The sequence below is a fragment of the Oncorhynchus clarkii genome, chromosome 5 (assembly GCF_045791955.1).
Source record: "Oncorhynchus clarkii lewisi isolate Uvic-CL-2024 chromosome 5, UVic_Ocla_1.0, whole genome shotgun sequence".
Lineage (NCBI taxonomy): Eukaryota > Metazoa > Chordata > Actinopteri > Salmoniformes > Salmonidae > Oncorhynchus > Oncorhynchus clarkii.
This window is the reverse complement of record NC_092151.1, coordinates 36,543,791-36,554,231: the sequence shown is the minus strand read 5'-3', so window position 1 is coordinate 36,554,231 and position 10,441 is coordinate 36,543,791. Positions and strand designations below refer to the sequence as shown.

Below are 10,441 nucleotides of genomic sequence, written 5' to 3'. Positions count from 1 at the left end.
ATCAGTAGTCCCTGATGGCTGTGGTAACTATTGACGACACCAGAACTAGGCTTTAACGTACACATTTTTTTAATTTATTTTTTTACCTTAATTTACGGTTAGGCATACGGTTAGCAGTGTGGTTAGGGTAAGGTTTAAAATCCGATTTTAAGAACAATTGTAGAAAGGGTGGCTGTGGTGACGACCTGGGGCAATAGCAACCAATCTGTATCCCTAATCACCACACAACTTCCGGATAATACAGTGACGCAATCATCTGAAACTAAAAGTGGAATTTAACTTGGCAACTTGAGTAAATAGGTGGCGTTCTACATAGCTAGGTAGATAACTCTACCCACGACACAGAGGATTTGTTTGATGAAAGCAAGGAGGTAGTCAATTGTATTTGTATGTTGATATAGCTAGCTATGTAACGTTAGCTAAACCAATAGCACATTCTTCTATCTAGCTTTAGCATACATGTTTTGCTAAACTAGCTAGCCACTGGATCTATCTGCTGCGTCAGTCTATTTGGTAACGTTACTAACGTCGCTGGAGAAATGTTGAGCAACAGTTCTCTGAACATTTCGCTATTGTAACCTAATTCAACTACGGAACTATCGATTGTCATATGTTTGGATTCATTATCACATGCTAATTTACAGGCAAGGGGGTCGGCTACTTTCGTCACCTCACTCTACATCCTGAAACAATGGCTAGCGCTGCCCCTCCACCAGCAGCTGCCTCGACTGCCACTGAGAACCCCATCCCCGGCTCCAGCAGCTCGACAGCGGGGGAGGGTGGTAACCAGGACAGCACATTCGAATGCAACATCTGCCTGGACACCTCCAAGGATGCAGTGATCAGTCTGTGTGGGCATCTCTTTTGGTAAGCACCCTCTTGTCTTGACACTGTTCTGTATTTGAGATTGAGGGACATTCATCCTTATTATCTGGTCGCCTGTACTCGGTAAAGGGTCTCGTTCACAATTAAATAGAGTAATTTAATGTATCTCTGTGGTCTTATTTCACATGTCATGTTAGTTGTATATGGGGAAATGTTATTGATGCCATTTTTAGTTTTCGTAGTGCAATCCTCAGATGTCAGGATGAATGATGAGATGAGATACTATGACTTGACTGTCGTCTAATTATTCTATCTCCCATCCCTTACCTTCCCTGTCCCCTTGCACATCTAGTTGGCCCTGCTTACATCAGGTAAGGCAGTTGATACCTAATTTATTTTACACAGCCACTGTCATGATCAGCTGTCACTTGACCCTATCCCAAGGGATACTTTACTGCTTCTCTGAATGTATCATGTGATCTTAACCAGGTAGGTCTGAATTGCCCCCCCCCCCCCCCCCCACCCCCCCACCATGTTTATGCAGTGGTTGGAGACCAGACCTAACAGACAAGTGTGTCCAGTATGCAAAGCAGGCATCAGTCGAGAGAAAGTCATCCCACTATATGGCAGGGGAAGTACGGGCCAACAGGACCCAAGGTAGGTTGATGCACTCAATACATGAAAGCAAGACGCACAGTTTTCATACATTCCTCAGTTATCTACTCTGAATTCCACATCCCAAACTACTGCTGTAAACAACTAATCTCTCATTGTTATAGGGAGCGAACGCCTCCTCGACCACAAGGACAGAGGCCAGAGCCTGAAAATCGTGGTGTAAGTTTTCAGACTGTAATTATTTTTGGAAGAATGTGAGCAAAGTTCAATCCAGATTGTTCTACTGTGTACCACCTGTTTGCAATTTTGACTGCTGTATTGCACTACCCATTCATGATGAAACTATTACATGGTATTGTGTAGTTGCTGTAGTGCAAACCTGCCCATAGCCTAATTCATTAGCAGAATTACCTTTTCCACTGGGACCTATTAAGCTCTATCTGATGAGTAAGAGAGAGAGGCTCTTTATTTGACCCCTTGAGAATGACAACACGGCACTAACGATTGCGTCACCTCTCCCTCAAAACACCTGTTAAATCAAGTTTTTTTTTGTACATATTGAATAGTAATGTTATAACCCTATCAATGCAATGTTACTGTAAGGTTCTCTTTCTTCCCATTACAGGGATTTCAGGGTTTTGGTTTTGGAGATGGAGGATTCCAGATGTCTTTTGGCATTGGTGCCTTTCCATTTGGCATTTTTGCTACAGCTTTTAACATCAATGATGGAAGACCACCCCCAGGTACTTTAGTTCTGCAGATTGCGCATTGTGTATTGTAACAACGTTTGATAAAAATGTGATTATTGTGAATGGCCCCCTCTACCTTGAAAAGCAGTTGTTCACCTGTTAAAGTAATCTCTCTCAACGTGTCTCCACACACATAGCTGCCCCTGGAACCCCTCAGCACATGGATGAACAGTTCCTGTCTCGACTCTTTCTATTTGTTGCTCTGGTGATCATGTTTTGGCTGCTAATCGCATAAATGTCTGAGCAGCCAGGACGAAGGCTCAAGTTGGACAGTTGTTTGCAGATACTTGTTTGATTTTTGTCCTTTTCCACATTTAAGTATTGTCCTCTAGACTTGACAAGCTATTGATTTAATTTCAGTAATCAATATCACTACTGTTTGATTACACCTGTACTATGAATCCTACCGAAGTCTGAAATAGTTTTTTTTGTTCGAACAATGGCTCTGCCTCTCATTTCCATCAAGGTTATTGTGTTTTTATTAGACATTTTAAGTGTACCAGGTTGGCAATATAGAACCAGATACTAAAAGAAAGATGGTAAATGTAAGCTACCAGATGTATCCTCTGTGCTTCTATGGATATAGATTACAAGTGGTATGTCCTGTTTCTAAACTAAATATGATATATAAATTCAGGAAGAGGCGTATCATTGGTGATACTTTAAAATTGACACAACAATTGCCTTTTGGGTACCACTACCAGTATGAAGCCATATAAACAATACAGTGGTGCATTTTTATGTGTGGTGTTAGCAGGGGAATAGTCGTGAAGAGCTGTATTGGTATGGTTTTAAGTTATTTAATGACATACTATACCAGTATGTCCTCAGTTGCGCTAGGAGCGATTTGGTAAGACAATTTATTCACTTATTTTCTGAAACATAAGAAATAATCTTAAGGTTACAATATTTGAAGGATGAAAGTTGAGACAATTTAAAGGAGTTATTTTTTTATTGAATGATACTGTCATTGTCTGCCACTTGTAAGACTATTTAGTCTGAAAAATGTAGAATTCTAATGCAAACGCTTCTATAGCATACATAGTAAAGAGCTTGGGAAAAAATATGCAAAAGGTATAAAATGGATATAGTTTTCAACCTGACACAACAAGATGACGGTCATGATAATATGCATGAGTAACTAACTGATGCAGTTATTTGAGTAATCCCTCTAATTTCTATTTCATTTTTTGTCTTGTTTACAACTTTTACTCATTTATTCTAAAATAAATAGTAAAATATATAGAGTGGATTATTATAATAACAATGGATGGTTAGAATAGCATTAGCATCTGTAATAAAGACTGTGTACTATATCCTACTGAGAGATCTTTACCTAAACATTCATTTCACCTTTTATATGGGTTGTCAATGTGTTTCTCATCACTCAATTCCAGACAAACATCCAAAATTAGAAACAGAATAACAGCCCATTTTATTTTCAATTGGGTTAAGAACTTGCATTCACAACAGCAAAATTAGATCATCTATACAAATTTAAAAAGTTATTTTTTGCACCTCTCTATGATACTACCAAAAATGTGATATTCCAAAAACAGAACATGAATAACTTGCCTATTCATGTGTATTAGGAGAGCGATTTAAAAATATATATTTTAGAAAAAGATTGTTTCGGTAAAAATAAAAAAACATATGAACCTGAGAACAACCCGTCGACCCTACAATATGAATGAGTTATGACGTCTCTTGATCTGGCAGTTCTTTGGACACCGTCACCGGCGGTTCATTGACAGTCACTGGCTGATCCATACTAAACTCGGCCTCATACATAATCTGTTGGATCTTAATTTTGGTCTCACATCTTTTTTGTGGGGTTAGCCTCTTCAAAGCAGGAACGAAGCTGAGGAGTAACATCTCATCCTCGTCACACTGCCAGATAGGGATCGTGGAATCTGATCTGTGATCTTTCTCTTTGGCCAGCAGCTTCCTGTTCTTAGCGGAGCGCTTAGAGGGAGTGCTTGAGGAACATGGTGAAGCAGGTTGTCTTGTCTGAGGCCTCTCCTTGGTTGCGTAAATTGATGACTGGAGTACTGCGGATGTCTGGGGCGCTGGGGACGTCTGGGCGCCTGGTGGACACTTGCCCAGAAAAGACAGATGGGCACCTTGTTGCCCTGGGGACAGCTGGGTCACAAAAGCTAGCTGTGACATGGTGCCAACCTGGGTGCTAGGGGTTTTCATGTCGTTCACCAGGGCTGTGTTGAGTGTTTTGACAGGTATTATTTCACTCTGTGCGCTTTTATTGATTGTATCAGGGCTTTCCAGGTTGGCAGGGGCCACATTGCTGTTTCTTGGTTTAATGAATGGTTGAAGAAAGATCAGACGTTGTCTGTATTTCCATCGGCTTGGAGCGAGCTCCCCTTTCTCCTCCTTACTCCTCTTCTCCTGTCTTACTTCCTTGAAGTATCGATCTCTCAGATTCTTCCATTTCCTTTTGCACTCTTCAGCTAAAGGGATAAATAAATATAGATGAATCATACTCAATATAATATATTGTTTTATGCATTGGATATCGAACATGAAGCTTTCTAAATTAGTATGAATATAACTATTTATTTATGTATATTTTTTCTTCAGATAACGTTAGAGGTGATTGTCTCTATCCCATCGATGGAGCCTCATCGGGTTCCTACTTATAAACTGTAAATAGAAGGATCTACCATTGGAGTTGGTTCTAATTTGCAGTGCTCTCCATTTCATGTCAAAATATCGACAGGCAGGCTACTTGACATTTGTTCTATCAGTGATTAATTGGTAGCTAATGTCATTCATGCGCGGAAAATGCGATGCCTCAAATGACGCTACTTGTGTCTCATCGTGCGGTGGGGAACGGAGAAGAAAAATCCCTCCCTGTGCGGCAGTGACTGCCGTCTGCGCTGATCTCACGAATTCGTCGCCGCTGCCTCCCCATTGACTACAATGCGGTTCTTGCAGTGAGGTGCTGTTAAAACTCACCGTACTCATATGCTACTCACGTGATTTAAAACATATAATATAAACAAACTTGAAAAAAAAGTCAGCTTGCTTACAACTAATGTTAGCTAGCTAAAACATTTGCATTAATGTGACTTGATAATTTGTAGAAATAGGCTACCAAAGCTCACCTGGAAGAGCTGTCAATGAGCTTATTTTCCCCCAAGCAAGTGATCTTGTGTCACCATTGCGGTAATCTGGCAAAGTTGTATTATACAGCTCAGGAAAATTAAAAACAGACAATATCAACTTTTCGTCCATCTTGACTTCTTGACATACGCGGAAGCGACGGTCTCCCGCCTGTGTGGCGCGTGGTTACGTCAAAGCGGTATGTACTGTACAGACTATCGCCAGCCGATCCGCTGCCGCATGCGTGTCCCTGCGCTACCTGTCTCCCTTTATCTGTCATATGCCTACTCATCACAAGAGGGCAGTACAATCTCGTGTTCTGAATACTTAGAGAGGACACAACCAAAGGATTTGGCAGTATGATACACCATCTCTGGGACACCTATCCTAAAGGTGGGCTCATCAGTGTCAACCTAACTCTCAAATAAATATAAATAATTGACCAGACATTAGTCCTAGGCTATAGCTAAGCAAATTATTATATTAGATGTAGTGCAAACAGGCTAGCGGAAAATCGGTGCTCATGCTTTGTCTCATTTCATGCAGCAGTAGCCTATTATTTCCATTTAAAAAAAACATCTGTGTCATATGACAACTGGCATATCAGCCCCGACATTAGTGGAGCTACAGGAAAGTCCACCAGAGCTGTTGCCAGAGAGTGTAATGTTAATTTATCTACTATAAACCGCCTCCAACGACGTTTTAGAGAATTTTGCTGTATGTCCAACTGGCCTAACAATCGCAGACCACATGTAAACACGCCAGGACCTCCACATCCGGCTTCTTCACCTGCGGGATCGTCTGAGACCAACCAGTCGGACAGCTGATGAAACTGACAAGTATTTCTGTCTGTAATAAAGCCCTTTTGTGCCGAAAAATGTATTCTGATTGTCTGGGCCTGGCTGGGACTATGCCCTCCCAGGCCCACCCATGGCTGTGCCCCTGCCCAGTCATGTGAAATCCACAGATTTAGGGCCTAATGAATTTATTTTAATTGACTGATTTCCTTATATGAGCTGTAACTCAGTAAAATTGTTGCATGTTGGGTTGATATTTTTGTTTAGTATAAGTACTGTAGGCCTCTACTAGCATTTATTTCAACACACAGTACAAGCCTTTACCACTGGAGAAACATAATTACATGCTTGTGTAGATACATCTTCTGTTGCTTATACAACTCTAAAGTCTTCATTGTGTGTAGTCAGTCCAAGCAGGCCAAAACCTCTGTACCATTCCCATTAATTGACTGTTCACTTATGGCATTTCAGTTGTTACATGCAGTGTTCAAAAACAGCATTTGAAAAATAGAGAGAAATGGCATCATTCCACAACACATCTATCCACCCAGCTCCTCTCACACCTCAGGGGTACCAGCCTGGTTCATTAGTGGGTCCCCACCCTCCACCTCCCTTTCCCCACCCACTCTTTCCACCTTCCCGTTCCCCTCCCCTTCCTCCCGCACTCTGTCCTCTTCAGCAGGTGTCTGTTGGACACAGACTGCCACCGTATTCTCATCCACCATTTCACATGTCAGGTTGCAGAAGGCAGAGAGAGGCAAGTTGAGGCAGCCCCCGCTTACTTGCCTTTTGTTCCTGCTGGCTCCTGAGCTTCTGGCTTGTGGGTATAAAGACCCAAGCAGGTCCCTGTTTAATATCCATTCACATAACTGCTGCATAGCTTTAAGCACCAGCTGTCAGAGCAGCTCACATATCACTGCACCTGTACATAGCCCATCTGTAAATAGCCCATCCAACTACCTCATCCCCATACTGTATTAATTTATCTTGCTCCTTTGATCCCCAGTAGCTCTACTTGAACATTTATATATATATATATATATATATATATATATATATATATATAAAATATAAATATATATATAATATAAATATATATATACACACACACACACATTGGGGCAAAAAGGTATTTAGTCAGCCACCAATTGTGCAAGTTCTCCCACCTAAAAACATGAGAGAGGCCTGTAATTTTCATCATAGGTACACTTCAACTATGACAGACAAAATGAGAAAAAAAATCCAGAAAATCACAGTGTAGGATTTTTAATGAATTTATTTGCAAATTATGGTGGAAAATAAATATTTGGTCACCTACAAACAAGCAAGATTTCTGGCTCTCACAGACCTGTAACTTCTTCTTTAAGAGGCTCCTCTGTCCTCCACTTGTTACCTGTATTAATGGCACCTGTTTGAACTTATCAGTATAAAAGACACCTGTCCACAACCTCAAACAGTCACACTCCAAACTCCACTATGGCCAAGACCAAAGAGCTGTCAAAGGACACCAGAAACACAATTGTAGACCTGCACCAGGCTGGGAAGACTGAATCTGCAATAGGTAAGCAGCTTGGTTTGAAGAAATCAACTGTGGGAGCAATTATTAGGAAATGGAAGACATACAAGACCACTGATAATCTCCCTCGATCTGGGGCTCCACGCAAGATCCCACCCCGTGGGGTCAAAATGATCACAAGAACGGTGAGCAAAAATCCCAGAACCACACGGAGGGACCTAGTGAATGACCTGCAGAGAGCTGGGACCAAAGTAACAAAGCCTACCATCAGTAACACACTACGCCGCCAGGGACTCAAATCCTGCAGTGCCAGACGTGTCCCCCTGCTTAAGCCAGTACATGTCCAGGCCCGTCTGAAGTTTTCTAGAGAGCATTTGGATGATCCAGAAGAAGATTGGGAGAATGTCATATGGTCAGATGAAACCAAAATATAACTTTTTGGTAAAAACTCAACTCGTCGTGTTTGGAGGACAAAGAATGCTGAGTTGCATCCAAAGAACACCATACCTACTGTGAAGCATGGGGGTGGAAACATCATGCTTTGGGGCTGTTTTTCTGCAAAGGGACCAGGACGACTGATCCGTGTAAAGGAAAGAATGAATGGGGCCATGTATCGTGAGATTTTGAGTGAAAACTTCCTTCCATCAGCAAGGGCATTGAAGATGAAATGTGGCTGGGTCTTTCAGCATGACAATGATCCCAAACACACTGCCCGGGCAGCGAAGGATTGCCTTCGTAAGAAGCATTTCAAGGTCCTGGAGTGGCCTAGCCAGTCTCCAGATCTCAACCCCATAGAAAATCTTTCGGAGGGAGTTGAAAGTCTGTGTTGCCCAGCAACAGCCCCAAAACATCACTGCTCTAGAGGAGATCTGCATGGAGGAATGGGTCAAAATACCAGCAACAGTGTGTGAAAACCTTGTGAAGACTTACAGAAAACGTTTGACCTCTGTCATTGCCAACAAAGGGTATATAACAAAGTATTGAGATAAACTTTTGTTATTGACCAAATACTTATTTTCCACCATAATTTGCAAATAAATTCAATAAAAATCCTACAATGTGATTTTCTGGATTTTTTTTCTTCTCATTTTGTCTGTCATAGTTGAAGTGTACCTATGATGAAAATTACAGGCCTCTCTCATCTTTTTAAGTGGGAGAACTTGCACAATTGGTGGCTGACTAAATACTTTTTTGCCCCACTGTATGTATATAGATATATATATTCTGCACATCTACCATTCCAGTGTTTAATTGCTATATTGTAATTACTTTGCCACCATGGCCTATTTATTGCCTTACCTCCCTTATCCTACCTCATTTGCACACACTGTATATAGACTTTTTCTATTGTATTATTGACTGTATGTTTGTTTATTCCATGTGTAACTGTGTTGTTGTATGTGTCGAACTGCTTTGCTTTATCTTGGCCAGGTCACAGTTGTAAATGAGAACTTGTTCTCAACTAGCCTACCTGGTTAAATAAAGGTGAAATAAAAAATAATAGATCATCTCATTTTGCTTCATTTGTTTCCAAACTGTTGTCCACTGACAATCACACTCCTAACTAATTAGAATGATAACAATTGAATCCTTGTATAAGAAATGAGTAACCACTGTTATATAAACTGCTGTGATGAACTACGATCATAAATAGACAAGCAGACACTTAATTAGATTGGATGCCTAAATATAGATCTCCAGATTCATGCAGCGATATCTTATACCCTAAAAATGTTCAGTGAGACAGGCTCTATGCCGGTGGAAAGTCACAGTCATTTGTATCTTTGATTCCTTGCTTGTTTCTATAAATGTCCTTCCTTGTTTCTCTCCATTGCTATGCATGTGGGATGTACAAGGAATGAATCCACAAAATTACTTATTGTAGAAGTAGCCGGCTGTTATGTCTGATCCCAGCAGTACAATGATGGCCGTAAGGATGGTGCTAAGACATAACCTGGAATTTGGAGATACACTTACAAATATCACAGTGAAAGATATTTTCACTTAGACATATATATTGTTATTATTATTTTTAAATGAGTTGATATTGTAATGTTAGCTAGCTAGCTAGCTAACTTTACATACTGTATAGCTAGCTAATTGAATTAAATATAACCAGCTAACTTCATATTAGCTTGTTAGCTATCTTGATGTATTTATCATTGTAAATGAAAAACACAAACTCGAAATGCATTTGTAGTTAGCTAGCTAACAGACATGGAAAAGGGTGAAGGGATTAGCAACTCTGGCTGTCAGATAAGGGAGAGAGTAGGCTACTCTGGACAGGGCAGATTCCTTTGTGGGAGAACATTATAAAAAATATTCTCCAGTTCCAGTACCTAGTTAGAAAATGTTTGCAAATGTTGTAAACAAAAATACAATTAAAAGTCACACACAATGTATAAACCAATTACATCTGGATCAGACCAACCCTGCTGGATGTGCAGGCTTCTATTCCAGCCCAGTACTGACACACCTGATTAAATTCACAAAATCTAATTAGTTGATAATCACATGTGTAATTGCTGGGCTGGAATAGAAGTCATCTTACCAAGTAGATCAGGGATCAGTGAAGCGAGGATGGCCACCTCTGGCGTTGACAGTAATTTGTCTGTATTTCTGTGTTGTATTCTCAAATTAACATTTTTTTGTCCATTTGTAAGCACTCAAATTAGTTGCATTTGATTGTCACTCATTCTCAGGATTTCAGCCATGTGAACCTATTTAGCAGCTGATGATAATGGAACGCACTGCCAACTCCGATCCTCAAGCACCCCAACAAGACTATGATATATTCTAATATTTGATGCAGAAAGTGT

The 10,441-nt window shown here is 40.6% G+C and overlaps 1 protein-coding gene across 3 annotated transcripts; it reads left to right on the top strand.

Annotated features, from left to right (window-relative positions):
- Window positions 1-218: 218 nt before the first annotated feature.
- LOC139408758 (E3 ubiquitin-protein ligase RNF185) lies at window positions 219-6,187 on the top strand. 3 transcript variants are annotated; one of them, XM_071153050.1, is made up of 7 exons: window positions 219-371; window positions 645-867; window positions 1,178-1,196; window positions 1,370-1,482; window positions 1,605-1,659; window positions 2,066-2,183; window positions 2,327-3,847. In XM_071153050.1, the coding sequence occupies exons 2-7, from the start codon at window positions 692-694 to the stop codon at window positions 2,422-2,424; spliced, it is 579 nt and encodes a 192-aa protein (XP_071009151.1). In that variant the 5' UTR covers window positions 219-371; window positions 645-691; the 3' UTR covers window positions 2,425-3,847. The 3 variants fall into 3 exon arrangements, with proteins under 3 accessions (XP_071009151.1, XP_071009153.1, XP_071009152.1); XM_071153051.1 differs by having other exon boundaries at window positions 228-320; window positions 2,327-6,187; XM_071153052.1 differs by lacking the exon at window positions 1,178-1,196 and having other exon boundaries at window positions 2,327-3,505.
- The last annotated feature ends 4,254 nt before the right edge of the window (window positions 6,188-10,441 follow it).

Bases quoted from the DNA above. Each gene is read 5' to 3' on its own strand.
- LOC139408758 (XM_071153051.1), top strand. From the start codon at position 692: ATGGCTAGCGCTGCCCCTCCACCAGCAGCTGCCTCGACTGCCACTGAG. The intron at 1,483-1,604 runs GTAGGTTGATGC...TCATTGTTATAG, and splicing joins ACGGGCCAACAGGACCCAAG to GGAGCGAACGCCTCCTCGAC. The intron at 1,660-2,065 runs GTAAGTTTTCAG...TTCCCATTACAG, and splicing joins CAGAGCCTGAAAATCGTGGT to GGATTTCAGGGTTTTGGTTT.